This window comes from Melanerpes formicivorus, unplaced genomic scaffold, assembly GCF_026170545.1.
Source record: "Melanerpes formicivorus ecotype bairdi unplaced genomic scaffold, bMelFor1.0.p_v2 SCAF_3, whole genome shotgun sequence".
Classification (NCBI taxonomy): Eukaryota; Metazoa; Chordata; class Aves; order Piciformes; family Picidae; genus Melanerpes; species Melanerpes formicivorus.
Window position 1 is genome coordinate 26,891,379 of NW_027142355.1, and position 20,548 is coordinate 26,911,926.

General features: G+C 54.1%; 2 protein-coding genes across 2 annotated transcripts in view; both read left to right on the plus strand.

Annotated features, from left to right (window-relative positions):
- Positions 1-10: 10 nt before the first annotated feature.
- Positions 11-13,769, plus strand: ZC3HC1 (zinc finger C3HC-type containing 1). Its single transcript, XM_068169404.1, is given in 11 exon segments — positions 11-323; positions 325-420; positions 2,088-2,198; positions 2,551-2,702; positions 5,172-5,255; positions 5,775-5,902; positions 8,019-8,176; positions 9,521-9,746; positions 11,040-11,246; positions 11,425-11,634; positions 13,334-13,769. Coding segments are annotated over 11 exon segments (1,467 nt in total). The 5' UTR covers positions 11-297; the 3' UTR covers positions 13,403-13,769.
- A 2,982-nt stretch (positions 13,770-16,751) lies between these two features.
- The window catches only part of UBE2H (ubiquitin conjugating enzyme E2 H), a 66,287-nt gene continuing 62,490 nt past the window's right edge, over positions 16,752-20,548 (plus strand). Inside the window, exon 1 of the mRNA XM_068169407.1 lies at positions 16,752-17,056. Within this exon, the coding sequence (XP_068025508.1) occupies positions 17,004-17,056 (53 nt within the window). The 5' untranslated portion in view covers positions 16,752-17,003. The remainder of the gene's footprint in view (positions 17,057-20,548) is intronic.

Consider the following 20,548-nt stretch of genomic DNA (forward strand, 5'->3'; position numbering starts at 1 on the left):
GCGGTGGCGCCGTTGTGAGGGCTGAGCAATTGATCGCCGCGCTTGCGCTGGCGCTGCGGGGGGAAGGCAGGACTAATAGAACGCCGAAAGCGGCAGTGTGCGGAGCCCAAGGCCTGGAGTGGGGCGCCGGGGCCCTGTATGAAGGTGGACGCGCACCGTTAGCCCTCAGTGAGGACGAAAGAGGCCTTGAGGGACCTGCTTAGGGTCATGGGCAGCCCCACTGCGGGGTCGGAACGGTCCTGCACGGCCACGTTTCCCGCCCCCCCTCCCCGAGCCGTGACGGGCTGAGGGACCAAGATGGCGGCGCCCAGCGCCGGTGGGGTTGGGGGGGGTCCGGGGAAAGCCTCCCGCCGTCACCCCCCAGCAGATCCGCGACCTCATCGACGGCGGCATCGCCCCTGAAGGAGCTGGACCTGATGGGTGAGGGGCAGCGGCGAGGCCTCGCTGGCACCGGGCCTGAGAGGGGTTGGGGGGCGACCCGGCCGTGTGGTACGGGCAACGGGGAAGGTTGAGGAGCCGTCGAGCTTACTGGGGAGGGCTGAGAGGCACTGAGGGGTCCTGAGAGACGACCGGAGTCGTTGAGGAGTGTTGGAGAGCGCTGGTAATCGTTGGGAGTTATTATAGCGGAGGGAGCTGGGGTCTGCTGGGAGGGACTGGGAAGCACGGGGTGAAGGAGCACTGGAAGTGTAAAGCCTGCGGAGGTGATGCTGGTGGCACAGAGGGGCCCGGGGAGGTGATGCTGGTGGCACAGAGGGGCCCGGGGAGGTGATGCTGGTGGCACAGAGGGGCCCGGGGAGGTGATGCTGGTGGCACAGAGGGGCCCGGGGAGGTGATGCTGGTGGCACAGAGGGGCCCGGGGAGGTGATGCTGGTGGCACAGAGGGGCCCGGGGAGGTGATGCTGGTGGCACAGAGGGGCCCGGGGAGGTGATGCTGGTGGCACAGAGGGGCCCGGGGAGGTGATGCTGGTGGCACAGAGGGGCCCGGGGAGGTGATGCTGGTGGCACAGAGGGGCCCGGGGAGGTGATGCTGGTGGCACAGAGGGGCCCGGGGAGGTGATGCTGGTGGCACAGAGGGGCCCGGGGAGGTGATGCTGGTGGCACAGAGGGGCCCGGGGAGGTGATGCTGGTGGCACAGAGGGGCCCGGGGAGGTGATGCTGGTGGCACAGAGGGGCCCGGGGAGGTGATGCTGGTGGGACTAGTATACACTGGGAGTATTGATGGGACTAAGGAGTACTGGGTGGGCTGGAGAGACTAAGGGGAGTGGGAGGCAATACTGGTGGTACTTGAGGTACTGGAGGGACTAAGAGGCACGGGGAGGCAGTAGTGAAAACTGAGAGATAACAGAACACTGGGAGGCAGTAGTGGGCAGTGGGAGGCGTTGGTGTGCCCTGGGAGGGCAGCTAAGTGACCTGCAGAGTTTTGGTAGCCCTGCAGCCTGAGCCAGCTCAGCTGGCCACCTACTGGGACTCTGCCTCAAAAAGTGTAGGGTCACACTCTGGGGGGACACTGAGAGTCACAGGAGCTACTGCTGGGCACTGGAGAGTCTGGAGGGCACTCAGTGCACTGGATAGCTGAGGTTTGGGAGTATCTTGCTAAAGCCAAGCAACTGCCACCCTCAGAGGCATGGTTGACCCAACTATACCTGAATTTTTGCCCGTGGAGGGGTGCTGGAGAGAGCAAAGGGCAGTGCTTGCTGTGGGGCTGGTGTTTCTGGCCTGTGGAGCCCATGTTTCAGCCATGGATACTAACATTGGGAACTTGGAAGCCTTCCCAACTTCCAGGACATGCCACAATCATTGATCTGCCTTTGATGGGGTCAAAAAACCCAGTTCCTGTCTCCTACTGTTCCCATCAAACCCCATCTGCAGCTGCTGCTGGTCATCATGAAATGTTTGCTGCTCAGCTTTACTTGTATTAATGGATTAGTTGGTTTATTAGTGAAGGAATTAACAGCTGGGGGTTAGGGGCTGTGGAGAAGGAGTTGTTGTAAGAAGAAACCTGAAGGATGAGAGTAGGAAGCATTTTGTGCATTTGTATTACTGAAATCTCTGCAGAGCTTTGCTTCCTGACCTGCTCTTCCTTTTAGGAAGGACACATCCAGCTGGTCAGAATCAGCTAATGGAGCTTCTCAAATGGATGCTTTTGCCTTGGAGTCTGCCAGCAAGGAGGCCTATTTCAGCAGAGTGGAAACATTCACCATATCCTTTCTGACATGGAGGTTCCAGCCATCCTCCACCCTGCTTTATTATCGTTGCTCCTGTGGCTTTTTCCCCAGGCTCCACCTTCTCTGAGGCTTGTCTTCTTTGACCAAATAAACCCTGGCCAAAGCTTTTGGCTTTTTACCCCAGAGAATCATAGAATGGTTTGGGTTGGAAGGGACCTTAAAGATCATCTAGTTCCAACCTCCCAACAGGGACACCCTCCCACTAGACTATCCTCATCTAACCTGGCCTTGAACACCTCCAGGACCTCCCTGGGCAACCTGCTCCACTGTCTCGCTGTAGAGAATTCCTTCCGAGTAATGTGAGGTTTAGCCTTAACCACGAGCACCCTCTGAAGTGGGCAGGTAAACCCCATGAGCTGTCTCCTCTGGTTTGTGCCAAGTATGGCTGGATCAATGTGGAGTGTGACATGCTGAAGTGCTCCAGCTGCCAGGCCTTCCTCTGCATGAGCCTGCAGCTTGCCTTTGATGTCAACAAATGTACGTACGCTGGGGCACGAGGGGTGAGCTGTAAGGGTTGGGGGCGTATGTGCTTCAAAATGACCTCATAGCCTCCTCCTGGTAGGTGCTGGGTGCTGGATGTGTTTGGAACACAAATTTTTGTGTTCATGGGAATGTGCTGCCCAGGGAGGTGGTGGAGTCACTGTCCCTGGAGGTGTTCAGGAGGAGATTGGACGTGGCACTTGGTGCCATGGTGTAGTCATGGGGTCTGTGGTGACAGGTTGGACTCGATGATCCTCGAGGTCTCTTCCAACCTTGGTGATACTGTGGAAATAAAGCCATAACTTGAATACCTTTCCTTTAGTTTGTGAGAACGTGGCAGAACTTCCAGCTTGTGCTGTCAGAGATGGGATGGAAGGGAACTGCTCCAGCTGGAAGGAGCTATGATGATCATCTGGTCCAACTACCTGACCAAACCTTAAATCATTGTCCAGGGCTGGGATGTAGACCACCTTTCTAGGCAGCTTGTCCCAGCGTGCAACCATCCTCTTAGTAAAGAAATGCATCCTAGTGTCCAATCTAAGCCTCCCCTGAGTGGCTTTGGGCCATTTCCACATGTAACAGGATCCCAAGGAGAAGAGCTCAGCACCTCCCTTTCCCCCTTTGGGAAGCTGTAGAAAGCAATGAAGTGCTCCATTCCAAACTAGACAAGTGCAGAGTCCTTGGCTGCTCCTCGCAGGGCATTCCTTTCAGCTCTTCCTTCAGCTGTGTTGCTCTTCTCTGGGTGCTTTCAAGAACCTCCACATAATTTTAAAAAGCTTGTTTCCTGACTGTTCCTGGGGTTGTTGAGCCTGGAGAAAAGGAGGCTGAGGGGAGACCATCTGGTGCTCTCCAACTCCCTGAAAGGAGGTGGGAGCCAGGTGGGGGTTGGTCTGTTGTCCCCAGGAACAAGTGATAGGACAAGAGGAAAGTGCCTCCAGTTGCATCAAGGGAGGTCTAGGTTGGACATCAGAAGAAATTTCACTGAAGAGGTTCTCAGAGATTGGAACAGGCTGCCCAGGAAGGTGGTGGAGTCCCCATCCCTTGTGGTGTTTCAGAGCTGTCTAGATGTGGTGCTGAGGGACATGGTTTAGTGTCAGAGAACGGTTGAACCCGATGATCTTAAAGGTCTTTTGCAGCCTAAATGATTCTGTAAGTCCAACCAAGTCTGGCAAATGCAGCATGGACTGGGAAGCTGCCTGAGCATTTTTTGGGTCACTCTGGATATTGACATCTGCTGTTTGTTCAGATTATCTCTTTTAAATAAACCTTGGCCTGATTACTGTGTTGGGAATTGCACTGGTTTAGGAAAACCTAAAATAATCAAATGTTGGGAGAAAGACTTGAAATGTATATTGGGAGGGGAAAAAAGAGAATGACTTGGTTCTGAAAGATGTGAGTAAGGTAAATTAGGTATCAGATCTTTTTGTGGGAACTGCATTTCCAGATGTGGCTCTGATTTGGTTCCTGCAGCTAGGATGGAGGGGTCAGGAGAATTAACTAGGAACTGGCAGCAGCTCAGGAGGTAAAACTGGCAAGAGCAAGTGGTTCCTGTGCTGGTGGCTGGGTTGAGCTGTGCCTCTGCTGTGAGGTTTCCCTGCTCCATGGTGGCTGTGCCTGGGATTCTGAGAGGATTTTGGCTGTAGGGAGCTGGAAGTGCTCTGGTGACACTGATATTATCATGGAATCATGAAGTGGTAGGGGTTGGAAGGGACCTCTGGAGATTGAGTCCAACCCACCCTGTCAAAGCAGGATCACCTAGGGCAGGTTGCACAGGAAGGAGACTCCACAACCTCTCTGGGCAACCTGCTGCAGGGCTCCAGCACCCTTACAGTAAAGAAGTTTCTTCTCATGTTCAGGTGGAGCCTCCTGTGTTCCAGTTTGTATATCCCAGTTTCTTGAACGAACTGGAGAGCCCAGAACAGGACACAATACTCCAGATGTGGTCTTAAGAGGGCAGAGTAGAGGAGGAGAGTAGCCTACCTTGACCTGCTGGCCACACTCTTCCTAATGCACTCCAGGATACCATTGGCTTTCCTGGCCACCAGGGCACATTGCTGTCCCATGGATAACTCATTGTCCACCAGGACTCCAAGGTTCTTCTCCAGGGAGCTGCTTTCCTGCAGGTTAACCCCTCAGCTGTGCTGCTGCCTGGTGTTCTTCCCCAGATACATTGTGGAGATAACCCTGTTGAGCTAACCTGCCTTGGCTGCTGCAGGAGCTGCCACTCTCTAGATGCCTGCAGGGAAGCTGGAGGTTCAGCAGCTCCTTTTGGTGGGGATGGAGAAGAGCTTCAGGCTCTGCAGCCTACAGCCTCAGGTGGCATCTGTCCCCCAAGCCGTGCTGAAAGGGTGGAGCAGGGCAGCTCTGGTGGCCTGGTGCCACCTTCTCCTGGTCTGGTTTTCTCAGCTGTTCCTGGAGGAGGTGGTGGCTCTGCAGGGCAGTAGAAGCAGGAGCTTTGCCTTGCAGATAAGGAGCGCTCTGTGGAGCTGAAGAAGGCCTTGTGCACTGCTCATGAGAAGTTCTGCTTCTGGCCGGACAGCCCCTGCCCAGGTTGGTGTCTCCAAGCCCAGCTGGTGTCCACACCCAGCTTTATCCCCTCTTTCCTCCCTTCCTGTCCCTGCTCTTGTCCCCTGCTGTAGGAATTGGGGGGTCTCATCAGGTTCTCAAAGCAAGCAGTGCCATCAGTCTCCTTTTTCCATGTGGGGACAATGAAATGTGGTGGGAAAGCAACATCTCTTGAGCTTTGCCTTAGGCTGTGCTGTACCCAACCCCTCAACCTTTCTGTCTCCAGGGCTGTTGAAGTGCTTTTTTGGGTTGTAATGGGTGGAGGGAACAGGGGAGACTGGAAGCCCCTGGGGTGCTCCAGGGGTGCTAGATCTCATCCAACAAGCTATGCTGCATGGGGATGGGTGGTTGCAAAGGAAGGAGCTTGTGCTCAGCTTCTCTTTTGAACCCAGGAGATTGTTATGAGGAGAACTTGGCTGAATTAACCTCTTTGGCCTGGTGGGACAAGGAGGGGGTGGGAAGGTTAGTGGCACAGCTCAGCCCTCCCATGTTTGCTGTCACCAGATCGTTTTGCCATGTTGCTGGTGGATGAACCCAGAGCCCTTCTCCAGGACTTCCTGGACCGCTTTCAGAGCCTGTGTCAGCTGGAGCTGCAGCTGCCCTCCCTCAGACCAGAGGACATGAAAAACATGGTGAGTTTCTGGCTACCCTTAAGAGTTCAAGAGGTGATGATGCCAGCCATGACTGGGCTCTGCAAACCCTGACCAAAACAGTTGTGAGACCCAGACTGGAGAGTCCAGCTTTCCAGGTGGGCAAAGCTGAGCCCTGGTTGTGTGTGAGTGGTCGTCACCTTGGCTTTCTCCTCAGACATTCACAGTGTGGTGACTTCACTGCCTATTTCTGGAAGCACATGGAAGGGAGTTTGGAAAGGGTCATTTGCAGTGCATTTGACCAGCAGACACAGCTGACTCTTGTCACCAGGATGTTGCTGGTGGGAATTGGGCTGCAGTGTCCAGTTCCCACTCTGCACACTGGGGTGCATGGAGCTCTGTGGTACCTGGCAGAGTGATTTAGCACCCTCCAAACTCCTTTAGGAGCTCTCCTTGGCATCTCCCATCTATGTTTGCTACCTCTCTTAAGTGTTCCATGAAATAAAGAAGCTGTTGGATCACCCCTCTAGCAAGCATCCCACAAGACTGGAGATGTACCAGATGGGACTGGCAATGTGGGGAGCCCAAGGCCTGCCCTGGAGCAGAGGTCTGATGAAGATGAGGGAGCATGGTACAGCAGGGCCTCTGATGTGAGGCAGCTGAGGAGGCTCAGCAGCCAGGAGGGAAGAGCAGGAGCTACAGCACCAGAGGCTGGAGTGTAGCCAAAGCCAGGAGCAAGTGTGGAATTGTGTCCTCACAGGAACCAGGCCAGGCCTTGCTCTACTCCAGCCAAGTCTGCTTTTTGGGCACTTCCTCACCAGTAAACAGATGGCTCTGGGCAGTGAGGAGCCTTGTGTGAGCTGAGGAGCTCTTCATCCATCCAGAGGTTTTTTGGTTGCCACCATAAGCTGTGAAACCCACTGAGAAGAGACAGCATAAAGCTGGTGGTGTTGTCCCACTGTCTTCACGTGTGCTCAGGGCAGCAAATGGTGCTTGAAATGAGCCCACACAACAGGGAGAGTCTGATGGGTACAAAGCAGGAGGGCATCCTCCTTATGTGTGGCTTTTGCTTGTTAATCAGAGTAGAATCATTGAATCATTTGGGTTGGAAAAGACCTTTAAGGTCAAGTCCAGCTCTTAACTGAGCACAAATAGGTCACCACTAAACTGTGTCCCTCAGCACCACATCTCCATGCTTTGAAAGCCCTCCAGAGATGGGGACTCCACCTCCTTGGACAGCCTGTTCCAGGCCCTGACAACTCTTTATGGGAAGAAATTGTTCCTTGTGTCCAACCTAATCCCCTCCCACCTCAGACAACCTGAGGTCACTTCCTCTTATACCATCACTTCTGTGGGAGAAGAGACCAACCCCCACCTGGCTCCAGCCTCCTTTCAGGGAGTTGTAGAGAGACAGAAGGTCTCCCTTCAGCCTCCTTTTCTCCCGGCTGAACAATCCCCCTTCTTTCAGCTGTTCCTTACCAGACCTGTTCTCCAGACCCTCTGCCATCTTTGTTGCCCTTCCCTGGATTCACTCCAGCCCCTCAATATCCTTCATGGAGGATGGGCCCAAAACATAATCCAGGATTTGAGGTGCAGCTTCACCAGTGCCTGTGTCCAGAGGGACAATCCTTGCCCTGCTCCTGCTGCCACACTCTTGCTGATCCAAGCCAGGATGCTGGTGGTCTTCTTGGCCATCTAGGCACACTCTGGCTCACCTTCAGCTGCTGCTGACCAAGACCAAGCAATTTCCAGTCACTCTGTGCCCATCCTGGAGCATTCCTAGGGTGGTTGTGACCCAAGTGCAGGACCCAGCACTTGGCCTTGTTGAGCTTCATTGCACTGACCTCAGCTCATTGATCCAGCCTGGCCAGATCCCTCTGCAGAGCCTCCTTACCTTCCATCAGATCAATACTCCCACCCAGCTTGGTGTTGTCTGCAAACTGACTGTAGGTGCCTATATCCCCTCATCCAGATCATTGATAAAGACTTCAAAGGTTTGAAAGAGACCAATACATCCAAAGCATTGCATTCTGAGGGTGCTGGCTCACCCCCTCTGCCCTTTTGGGGAGTCAGAAGGGATTGTTGTCCATGTAGGATGTGGTTTGTGAGTAGAAGTGTGTTCTGACTGCCAGTTCTGCCTCCTTTCTCTGTCCCACAGGCCTTGACAGAGGAGAAGATCACTGTGCTTCTCCAGCTGATTGGGGAGGAACTAGAGCACAAAAGAGAGGAAGAGAAACCATCCATGAAGTCTGCCACAGAACTCCTGCAAGTGCATGTTCCTGCCTGCGTCCTGGCTCTGTGTGGCTGGACTTGCAGGTGAGTGGTGGTGGAGGACTGATACTGAAGTGTCTGTTGTGCTTGTGGTTACTGCTGAAACCTCTCAGAGGATGGAGAAATCCCAAAATGGTTGCTGCTGTTGAAAAGGACCTCTGGAGATCATCCAGTCCAACCCCTCTGCTAAAGCAGGGGAACCCACAGCATGTTGCCTAGGATCATAATGGCCAGGTGGGGTTGCAGTCCTTGAGAGAAGGACTCCACAATCTCTCTGGGCAGCCTGTTCCAGGGTTACAGCACCCAGTAACATCCTCACCAACACTTCCATTGCTGGTCAGGTCTGAAGGAAAGGAAGGAAGGTCCACATCCCTAAGATAAAACAATCTCTTACAGTCCAGGCTGGAAAAGGGCTTCTGATGAGGGAGAGCAGAGCTGCTGCGGTGCCTGGGCAGCTCTGGAGCTGAGGATGGGGATGCTCTTGGCTGATGCCCTGTAGCTGAGTGTGCTTCTACTTCATGGCAAGCCAGGAAAGGCCAAGACCTGGTGGAACAAGTCCAGAGGAGGCCACAGCAATGATGGGAGGGCTGGAAGCCCTCTGCTGTGAGCACAGGCTGAAAGAGCAGGGGTGGTTCATGCTGGAGAAGAGAAGACCTAGTGGCTTTTTAGGACTTAAAGGAGCTGAGAAGAAAGCTGGGGCCTGACTTTTGAGCAGGGTCTGTTGTGACAGGACAGGGGGTGATAGTTTGCAACTCAAACTAGACTAGAGAGAAAATTTTTTTCTACTGCAGGTGGTGAGACCCTTGTCCCATGTTGCCCAGAGAGGTGGTAGATGTCCCATCCCTGGAACCATTCCAGATCAGGTTGTTTGGGGCTCTGAGCAACCTGCTCTAGCTGCAGATATCCCTGCTGACTTCAGGGGGGGTTGTACCAGATGACCTTGAAAGCTCCCTTCCCAGTGCAAGCCATCCGGTGATTCTGTGTAACCAAGCCAGTTTAAATCAGTGCTATGGATGATGGAATGAGTAAGGTTGGAGAGATCTCTAAGATCATGGATGGGTTTTAATCACAGAATTATTTAGGTTGGAGGAGACCTTTAAGGTCATCCAGTCCAACTGTTAACCCAACACTGCCAGGTCACTGCTAAAACATGTCTCTCCAAAGAGCAATTAAGGTTCATCATGGACTCCTTTTACTTCTTAGCACATGGTGCTGCAAACCCACTAAGTTTCCTGCAGCCCAGGGCTACTGGTATCTTGAAGGGTGCTGGCTCAAGTACCTGCAGCTGAGACCATTCCTGTGCTCTACCAAACACCTGCAACTCTTCTGAAAGCTCCACTTTTGGAGAAGGGCCCAGGCTCATCCCTGACCTCGATTCTGTCCCTGCAGTGCTCCATCTGGGTCCCTGAACCTCTCAGTCATCACCTGCTCCCGCTGCATGAGGAAGGTGGGACTTTGGGGCTTCCACCAGCTGGACTCTGCAGGGCAGGAGCTGGACTCCTGTAGCCCAAGCAACCCATCACCAGCTTCCACCGAGCGCCTCCTGCTCCTGCCCACATCTCCAAGGAGAATGCTGACCCGGAGCCAAGATGTGCTCCCTCCAGGCTCTGAGCAGGTATGGCCCAGCGCAGCCGGCTTGGGGTGTCTGGGTGATGCAGGAGCACCAAGGAGTCAAGATTGATTTAGATTAGGTGTCCACTGCCTTCTATGATTCTAAAATAAGCCTCTTCCAAGGTAGAACGGTTTTGGTTGGAAAAGACCTCCAAGATCTTCATCCAGCCCTGATAATTTATCTTCCTTTCACGTTTCTCATCAATTACATGGTCCTGTGTCTCACTGGAGAACATCCACCTCTGGCACTGCACTTGGCTCTTGCTCTGCATCAAATCTGAGCAAGCTCAGAATCTCTTCTTGGACACCTCTGACTTCAGTTGCTCTTGACCAACAAGAGCATTGCTGTTTAGAAGACCAGTTTTAGATTGGTCTTGTCTGTTCCATTTGAGGTCTGAGCTTGGATTGTCCTCCTTGCTTCTAGGGAAGAAGGTGGGTAGGCAGAGAGCTTACTCTTGGGAAGGGTTGCTTCTGCCAGTTGTCAAGCTGAAGCTGTTGCATCTCAGATGGGTTCCATGCTGCCTTCCCTCCCAGCACAAATGCCTCTATCTATGATGAGTTCTTCCTTGCTGTACCAGACCTGCCTGGGTGCATGTTTAGGAAGGCATAGGATGTCCAAGGTGGAAAGAGCCTTCTTGAGATACAAGGTGCCAAGAGGAAAATAGAGTCATAAAATCACAGAGCCATTTTGGTTGGAAAAGAGCTTTTAGGATCATTGAGTCCAACCATTAACTCAGCACTGTCAGGTCACTGCCAAACCATGGCCCTCAGCACTGCATTTACATGGCTTTGAAAGCCCTTCACAGGTGGGGAGCCTGTTTGAGGCCTTGGCAACCTTTCTGGGGAAGAAAGTTTTCCTCATGTCCAATATAAACTTTCCCTGGTGAAGCCTGAGGCCATCTCCTCTTGCTGTACCACCATTTTGGTGCTGTCTCCAGCTGTAGGCAGCATCCAACAGAACTGAATTGCTCTTGCTTTTGCTCTTGGCCTTTGCTCTCTGTCCTCTCTTTCCTCAGCCCCTTCTGTAGGAGGCCACAGAAAGGACCTTTCCAACCCCATCCTGGGGTTTGTGTAACTCAGGGTGCTCCTAATGAGGGGCTGCCTTCACCCATGGCTAAGTAGACACATCCAAGGTGCTCCTGATGTGAAGGGAAGGTGTGTGGCTCCTGTTGGGCTGGCTGAGAAGACTTTGACCTCTTGTTTGAGCCGGACAGGGTCCCCTCTGTCTCCTTCAGGCAGAGGGTGTCCTGGTGACCCAAAGAGCTCCGTTCATCCTTTATTCTTTCCCCGCTGGCAGCACGAGAAGAGCCCCTCCCCCGCAGCCTCTCGCCCGCGGGGCTGGGATTCTCCCGTCCCTGGGGACCGGAGCGAGGGGGAGGCGGCCAGCCCCGCCCTGAGGAACCGCCCCGTCACCCGCAGCATGGGGCAGGGGGAGAGCGTGGAGGTGCCCTCCAGTCCTCTGCGCAAGGCCAAGCGGGCGCGGCTCTGCTCTTCCAGCAGCTCGGTGAGTCACCCTGGGGAGGGCTTGCGTGGGGGAGAAGGATCTGGGCACGGTTCTCACCATCAGTGGTGTCCCCATAGCCAGCTCAAGGCTGGTATAGAGGCCCAGGGAGAGTGTTATTGTGTCACTGGAGTCTGATTTCAGCCATTATTGTTGTTCTTCGCTGTCACCTCCTCCCCAGGACTCTTCTTTGAGGAGCTTCTTCAACCCCAGCTCTCAACATCGTGACTGGTGTCCTTGGGTCAACACAGTAGAAGGAGGAGGAGTCCAGGAGAATACATCAACCCAGATGGAGAAGGAGCCTGGGAAGGCAGAGCCAGGCTGGAGAGTGGTGCTGAACACCCTCCTTGCCACCAGAAAGCGTGACAAAGTACCCGAAACAGAGCCTGTGGTGAGCTTGTGGCATCCCCAGCCGTAAACCCAGAGCTCGGCAGCCTGCTTGCCTCAGCCTTGCTTTGGGCTCAGAGCCTGTGGGGAGAAGTTGGGGTGGATAGACTTTGCCTGGGCTGAAAGCAAACCCAGCTGGGTGGCAAGGACCATGCATGTGTCTGCGGAGTCCCAGCTTTCCCCTGGCTGTGCTAGCAGCCTGTGGGCCAGGTCTCGCACATTGCAAGCATGAGTTGTGTGCAGCTCTGCTCGAGGGCTTCTATACATAACAGCCTTTCCCCAGCAGCCCAAGGTCCAGTTTCACTTCACACAGTCAGAATCCTTTGGGTTGGAGGACACCTTTAAGATAACCAAGTCTGGCCATTAACCCAGCACTACCAGGTCACCACTAAACCATGTCCCTCATTACCACATCTCCACCGCTTTTAAAGCTCTCCAGGGATGGGGACTCCACCGCTGCCCTGGATAGCCTTGGCCAAGCCTCAAAAGGAAGAAATTGTTCCTCATGTCCAACCTAAACCTCCCTTGATGTAACTCAAGGCCATTTTCCCTTGTCCTATTGCTTGTTACTAGGGAAATAAGACCAAACCCACCTGGCTTCAACCTCCTTACAGGGAGTTGTAGAGAGCTACAAAGTCCCCCCTCGGCCTACTCTTCTCCAGGCTGAACAACCCCTGTTTGCTCAGCTGCTCTTCACAATACCTGTTCTGCAGACCCTTCACCAGCTTCATTGCCCTTCTCTGGACATGCTTCAGCCCTTCAATGCCCTTCTTAGAGTGAGGGGCCCAAAACTGAACCCAGGTGTGGCCATACCAGTGCCCAGTGCATGGGGACAATCCCAGCCCTGTTGGCCACATTATTTCCATGTCCTGATAGAGAGCTCCTGAGCCTCTCTGCAGACATCCTGTAGCCACCAGCCTCAGGCTGTTGGACTGGTGGACTTGCTGAGCCAGAAGAGTGGAACTGAAGCCCTAAGCCCCTCCTCACTAGCTATGGAGCAGCCAGTACCTGCTGGTGTCCCTTTGGGCACCATTATCCTTCTCAATTCCTCCTTTCAGGGTGCTGTTGTAGTCCCTGTTGCAAAACTCTGGTATTAATCAGGTGAAATGCAAACATCCAGAGGAATTAAGAAAAAAATCAGATTATTTTTCAAGTCTTTATTCTTGTTTTTATTTCCCTTCTGAAAGGAGGTTGGAGCCAAGTTGGGGTGGGTCTCTTCTCCCAAGGAGTAAGCCATAGTAAACCAGAAAAGAAATGGCCCAAATTGCACCAGAGGAGGTTTAGGTTGGATGTTGGGAGCATTTTCTTCCCCAGAAGGGTTGTCAAGGCCTGGCCCAGGCTGCCCATGGCAGTGGTGGAGTCCTCATCCCTGAAGTGATTTCAGAGGCATGTAGATGGGGTGGTGAAGTGGTCCTGGTAGTGCTGGGTAGGATTGATGATCTTAAAGGTCTTTTCCAACCAAAATGATTCTGTGATTGAGTTGGAGTCCTGTCCTGCTTCTTGCTTGCAGTCACCTTGCTCTTCCTTGGTTCTTGAAAATAAGGCTGGTGAAGAGGAGCAAATTAGTGCCCAGTCAGGATATTTTCATGGGTTTGCTTTGCTGCAGTTTCTCCTTGGGTGCTTTGTGAGTAGGGCATTGGTGCTTGAAGGTCCTATTGCAGTGCTTTAACCTCTGCTTGTCCCTTTGCTTCCCCCTCTCACAGAGCCTCTCAGTGAAGTCCTGCAAGGTGTTCCGTATCTTCCGGCAGTGGGAGAGCATGAATTCCTCCTGACCAGGCTGTTGCCTCCAGGAACCGCTGCCTGGCTCGTGGTGTGGGGCATCCTGTTGGTCTGGTAGAGATCTGTTTCTTCCACAGCAGCTCCATGCCCTGGGAAGGGGATGCTGAGGAGGCTCTATGCCCCCCCAGCAGCTGCTGGGACCTCCCTTCTCCCTCATCTGCCTGCCTTCAACCCCCCTGACTTCACAAATTGCTGCTCTAGCCCTTGGCCCTGTCTTGGAGCTGAGATGTGCTGCTGGTGCACAGGGCCAATGAGATGTGGTTACCTCACAAGGGTGACCATCTTGTCCAGCTGTGACCCTTCACCAGCAGCACAGGGAAGTGATGCCAGGGGGAAATAAACATTTCATTTTTTTTTGTGTGTGTGGTTTTGGGGTTTTTGTTTGCTTGTGGTTTTGGTGTTTGTGTGTGTGTTTGCAAGAGTTGCAAGGAAAAACAGTGCTTCTTGTGGGGGTGGGATGAGCTCTGGACTTAGCATGTGACTACTGTGTCCCTGGGGATTCTATTCCTTGTGGAATCTGTGCCTGACTGCCTTCCTTTCCTGCTTTCTACTCCTCATTTTGCAGTCCCCCCTATCTGATGTGGGCTTTTTGCCATTGTCTCAGCCCCTTGTACACACAGAGGTGCCCTTGGCCTTGTTCCCTTGTGCTTGCCAGTGTTGAGCTGGGGGCTGATAGCTTCACTGGGGTGGGATTCATCCAAAAAATCATCTAGGCTGGGTTGCTGACAAAACCTAAGAGAAGATGGGTTAGGGCTTCCTCCAAGGCTGGGTGTTGTGGAGCTACTGGTCTTTGTGGAAGCAGCCAAGAACTGAGACCCTGCTCTGCCCTCTCCACCCTTGGCTGTTGGGAAAAGGACTTTAGGAAGTTGGATCTCCTCACCCTGCACACATGTGGGTGAAGGCACAAGGGTATATCATTACTTAGGGTTTTTTTCTGGAGCAAAGGACTCCCCCTTGGAGGAGGAGCTTCTGCCTTGGTTGCATCTTCCCTCATCCTTTTTAGGGTGTTTTCTGGATACCTCATGCCTAGGAGGACAGCAGTTGCCTTGGTCAGGGCTGTTGCCTGCTCTCCCTAAACCCCAAGCCTAAACCCCAAAATTTGTGGGTATACCTCCCAGGGTTTTTTCAGGTGGGTCACCTTCCTTCCCTCAGGATCCCACTTCTGTGCACCTAATAAGGAGCTGCTTCACACCATGGAGTTGGGGTAGAAAGGGGATGGCACTGCCTCAGTATGGGGTGAGGAGGGGCTGGGCTCTGCAGTGGGGCATGGAAGAGATCCTTTCCATGATTCCCTTCTCAGCAGCCCACCATGGTTTCCTCTGGCTTCCATTCTGTCTCCCATAAGTCACCCTACTCCTTAGAGCTTCCCTTTTCCCCATGCTTCCCCTTTTCAAATGATTCCATGTACTCCCTACATCTCTGATGGCTTTTGACACCTTCCTTGTCCTCACCATGGTGAGGGAACTACCCTACAAACTGTGAGGTGCACCTCTCCTGGGGAAGATCATGTCCCCAAACCCAGAGGAAAAAGGCCAGCCACCACCTCTGCCCATGCAGCCCAGTTTTCAGAGCTGCGAGGACCTCCTCTGAACCCACACATGGGGTGGTGGGTGGGGTGCTGCAAGAGTGACCTTCAGGCACCTGAAAAGGGACAAGATGTTATCATGTCTTCATCACCCTGAAATTATTCCCATTGTAGAACTCTGCTTTTACACAGAAGCAATCCAAATATTTAATGAAATCAAGACAAAACTCTGATTTATTCCCCCTCTCCCCCATTCTCCTAGTTGCCTGGAACTAGTCAGCAAGGGGAAAGGGGGCACCCTCCATCCCAACCTTTTCCATGCTCTGCCCAAATAAAACCACATTCTCCTTTGCATCCCCACATTCCCTCACCCAAGGTGTGGGATCCAACCACCTCTTGCCTCCTGCCCCAGCCCAATGTGTGGCTGGAGGAGAGTGTTGGGACTTTAAATGGATGAAGTGGCCCTACAAACACACTTGTGAGGTGAGGTTCCATCTTGGACTTTTTTGAGGTTCCTCAGCTGTGTTTCCTCCCCAGGGAAGGAGGAGGAAGTGTGGGGTCAAATTTTTGGGGTGATGACAAGGTGAGGAATGCAGGATGTCTGCTCTGGGTGTGGATTTGCCACGCCAGCTTGAGGAGATGCTGGTGTGACACCCATTAGTGACACCCATTAGTGTCATCATCACACATCCTGCTGTCACAGCCAGGGTGACACCTGCAGGTGCCTCCTGCATCCAGTTAAAGGATAAAAGGGTAAAAGGAGGCACTGGAAAATGCTTTGCCAGTGTCACATGGGGAAACCAGCACGGTGACTTGTGCTGTGACCATCTGCTGCAACCCTGGTTTGTGACCTAGGGGTGTTTGGCTTCAATGGCTTCCTCCAAGGTGACACTAGCTGCTCCACCTTGATGTTCGCAGGTCAGGCCAAACAGGGTGGGATTCTTGATCTACTCAGAGGGTGGAAGGCTCTGCAGATGGATCTGGACAGGCCAGCAGGCCTAGGGCAGGGAGTGTCCCCTTGGACTGAGCACTGGCAAGGCAACACCTTGAATCCTGGGTGCAGTTTTGGGCCCCTCACTGCAAAAAGAACATTGAGGTGATGGAGCTTGTCCAGAGGAGGGCAAAGCAGCTGGCAAAGGGTCTGGTGAACAAGTCTGATGAGGAGCAGCTGAGGGATCTGGACTAAGAGTGCTGAGCCGGGAGAGAAGGAGGCTAAGGGAAGACCTGGCTCTCTACGAGTCCCTGTAAAGAGGCTGTAGCCGGGTTGGGGTTGGTGTCTTCTCCCAGGGAACAAGTGCAGAACAAGAGGAAGTGTCCTCAAGTTGTACCAGGGCAGATTTAGGTCAGACATGAGGAATGATTTCTTCCTCTTGAGTGTTGTGAAGCCCTGTCCCAGGCTGCCCAGGGTAATCAATGATGGAGTCCCCACCCCTGGTGGTGTTCATGAAGTGTGTAGATGGGGCACTTTTGCATGTGGATTAGGGGCCATGGTGGTGTCAGGCTGACGATTGGACTCGATCCTTAGAGGTAATTTCTGACCTTTGTGATTGCCTGTCCTGCTGCTATGGACACGTGCCCTGCAAGCTCACTGTGCCTCAGGCGGGACTCGAACCCGTGATCTTAGCTCATTTCCGAGCCCACTGCACTACGGCTCCCGGCGTACTGCTCGGGTGGGCGGGGCCAAGGCGACGTTCTCAACGCAGCCAATAAGCAAGCTGCGGGGCGGTGAGGTCACTGTGGGTGACGTCAGGGGTCCAGAGAGAGGCTCCGGCAGAGGCGGCCGGAGTGGGGCTCGCTGCTGAGGGAGCGGAGCGAGAGCGGCGGAGGAGGGTGGGGGGGGGAGAGAGAGCACTGGGGCGGCACCGCCACCGGAGAAGGAGGAAGCGGAAAGCGGAGGCAGCACCGGCAGCGACAGCAGAGGCGGCGGTGGGGGGGGGTCCCAGCGGCTCGGAGCCCCGGTGGCCCCCCGCTCCTCTCGGTACTGGGTTTTTCTGCCTCCCACTCCGGTCCACGGCGGTAGCGGCGGCGCTGACAGCCCGCCCGGAGCACCGGGGGCGGCCGCGGCCACCATGTCCTCCCCCAGCCCGGGCAAGAGACGGATGGACACCGACGTGGTCAAGCTGTATCCTTCCCGAACCCTTTTCTTAATCGCCCCCCGCCCTCGCCCCCGGGAGCCCCGCGGGCATGAGCCCGCCCTCGGCTGGGTCCGCACTTGGCGGGGAGGGCACCGGGGACGCCCCCCACTCCCCCTCCGGTGTCGCTCTTTGCACCGCCCCGGGCGGCGGCAGCGCCCCTTGTCTGAGGCCAGGCCTAGGCCTCACCCCAGAGCTGAGGCTTGGACCTCTCCCCTCCCCAGCTCCCCGAGGTGAAGGCCCCCCCCTTACTGGGGTGGGGAGTGAGGCCTCAGCCTCCCCCTCCCTCATTTTTGGGGTCTTACCGCCCTCTGGAGCTTGACAGCCACCAGCCGGGATGCCCTGGGGGTATCCCTGTGAGTGCCCCCCGCAGCCTGCCCTGCACCCTTCACCTCCCCCCCCCCCTCCCCCCACCTTTGGCCTGCCCTGGCCTGCAGCCCAGCCAGCGAGGAAGAGCGAGGAAGGAGAGCAGCCGCAGCCCGAAGAAAGCCTTTTGTGGGGATTATTATTTACTCCCCCATTTCAGTCTCTGGTTCACGAAGGTTCTGCTGCTGTCTTAGGGATTGCATTTGGGGGGGGGAAGGGAGGGGGTCTCCGTGGGTGACGACGGGGTTGGCAGAGGGCTCCGGGGCCCTCAGCCCATCTCACAAGAGGTCCTGTTTATGTAACACGCCAGGTTGGGTTTGGCTTTATTATTTTTATTCCTTCCCTCCCCCTCTCCTCGTTCTGCGATAGATCCCTTTATATTTTTCCTCCTTTCGATTCTTGGACCTTTCCACGGTGGCAAATCCTTTTTCTTTCTGTCTGGAGTGGGGGTGGCATTGAAAAAATATTCTTGGGAATTTGGTTCTTAGGATTGTTTTATTAATAGTTTTTTGTTTACAAGGTGCTGGGCCGGGGGGGGGGGGGAGGGGGAGAGAGAGAAAGAGGGAGGGCTGGGGCTGGCGGGGGGGGGGGTAAGAAATGACACCAGTAGCTGAAATGTTTTTCAGCTCTGCTGACCGAATGTGTTTGACCTCCCTCCTCAGGAGTCAGGGCATTGGTGGCTTTAACTTGGTGTGGCAAGGGGGTCGAGAAATGGGTTTGATTTAGTTTCCAGAGAGAGATAAACAAACTTAACTTGGATTTTGTGGGTTTTTGGGTTTGTTTTTTTTTTTTGGGGGGGGGGGGTGGGGAAAGGAGGGAGGGAGGAGCTCCTGTTTGTGGCGTTGAGGGGTGGCTTATCGAGGGGAAACTTCTGCTTGACGTTCTGCCTGCGCCTTTTTTTCTGTACAAAGCTGCTTTTCATATATATTTATATATATATATATTTATTTTTTTTTTGCCTTGTTTTGAAGCAAATAGGAAATGACTCCCAATGGTGCTTGAATTGGAGCTATTTTTATCCAGGGGTTTAAAGTTACACACATGTCATACTCCGCCGAACGCCAATTGCGATCGATGCTTAATCGCACCGGGAGGAGGGTTGGGAATTCCAGCTGGTTGGGGTGGAAAAGGGAAAAATCTTGCTTTAGGGGCAGCTTGGAAAGAGGACTCTGGTTTTTTCCTCTTTCTTTTTTTTTGTTGGTTTTTTTGGGGGGTGGGGGATGGAGGAGACCTGAGGCCCAACCTGATCTGCTGCTGTTCTCCTTTCCCCTCCCCCTTTCTCTCTATTTTTCTCCTTTTTGTTCGGTTCGGAGCCGGCATCGCAGCATTTTAGGAGACAAAGAGCAGGTTTTTCTGAAGTGGCTTTGCTTGCTCTGTCTTCGGCTGTGTGGTGGTAGGTAGAAAAGCCCCAAATATCTGGCATTCCTCCCAGCACTGGGGAGCTTGCTCTCTTTTTTTTACCTCCCCCTTTCCAGCTCTTCCCTGACAAAAGAAACCCAAAGGCTTTTCCAAAAGCCAAGCTCTTGTTATTGTCGACTCAACCTTCCTGGCGGTTCAGAGGGGTTGAGGGTTAGAGCAGTCGGTCTCCTGTGGACAACAAACTTAGGAAGTTGGATGTGTCAGATGACTCCTCTCACCGCTCCTCCCTCCCTCCCTTCCTCCCTCCCCAAGCCTTTTTTTGTTTGTCTGCCTGACTTGCCTCGCCTGCCCTGGGTTGGTTGAGCGCAGCTTGCTAGGCCCAAGCTCCTGAGATGCTTCCCTAGGGAACCTTCCTCTCTGGAAGCTGGTTTCCAACCAGCTTCCAAATGTAGGAATGAGGATGGTCTTGGTGGTCACCAAAGGGGAAGGGACTTGTCTGAAGGAATGTACTTCAGGGCTGCTCCTCCCTGGGGCTTGAAGGTTTTGTTGTGCTGGGCTTTGGTTTTGGGTGTTTTTTTTTCCCTTTTTGCTGCCATTTTCATTGCAGTTTCCCTTTTCACCCCTTTTTGGAGTCTGATGGAGAATAATGGCATGGATTTACGGCCTGCCAAGGGCTACCTTTTGGAGTGTGGTGGTGTGGGGGGGCTGATGGCCACAGTGAAAAACCCGGCTGCCTTCTCCTGCTCTTGACAGGTTTAAGGGAGCCGAGTGGGGTCTTTTTATTATTCCTATTTTCACTCCTAACACGTTCCTGTCCTTTTGTGGATGCCTCTTTGTGAGCAAGGGAAGGAGGGGAGAGGTTCCTTGGCTCTCTGGGGCTGGAAGGGGGGGTGGGGGAGACAGAGCTCTGTGTGTGTTAATGTGTTGAGCTGATCTTTAATAATCGCCCTGCAGATGATGTGCTGAAACTCTGAGTCACTCCTTGTTTCTCTCTGCCCGTCGCAATGTTGTGCAAATGCTGGGGTTCCACGCTGCCTTTCTCCCTTTTTAGGGGTCTGCTGCCCGCCTACCATTCTCCAATGTACCTGCAGTGTTGGGAGGCACTGCTTGCCCCCCTTCCCCACCCCAGCGTGGAGCACAGCTTTGCAGAAAAGCTCTGTACTCCCCCTGCCCCTAAAATATCTCAATACCTGCTTGCCGGTGGCCTGGAGGCTTGAGCATGTCCTGTGAGCACTCGAGCTTAAGGCTAAGCCCCTCTAGGTAGCCCCCACCACCTTGGGCCCTGTGGAGTGCTGCAAAGGGGTGTTGATCCCATCCCCAGTCTCTCCTCCCTCCCCCAGCTTTGGGGTGAGCTGCTGGCCTTGAAGCTGTGTTTGCAGGCAAGAGGCCTCGGGCAGAGCTTGCAACTCCGCGGATTGGCTGCTCTGTTACTACCCGGAAACCAGGGCCGGGGCGGAGCGAGCTGGCAGCTGATGGGGTGCCCCAGCCCTCTGTTTACACCCATGGCGGGGGTAACACACCCCCGCACCCCCTCCTTTAAACCACGGCAGAGCCTGTAGATCCAATTCAGGGGTGATTCTGTGCCAAGGAGCCAGGCGAACGCTCCGGGCTGAGCTGTTCGTACCCTCCCCTTGGCTGGGAGTTTATTTTGCTCTGATTTATTTTCTTCCTTTTGTGGCTGGATGCAGGGTCGTCGTCGTTCCCCCCACCCCCCCCAGGCTCTGTTTTTAAGCGTGGGCAGCTGGAAAAAGGGAAGT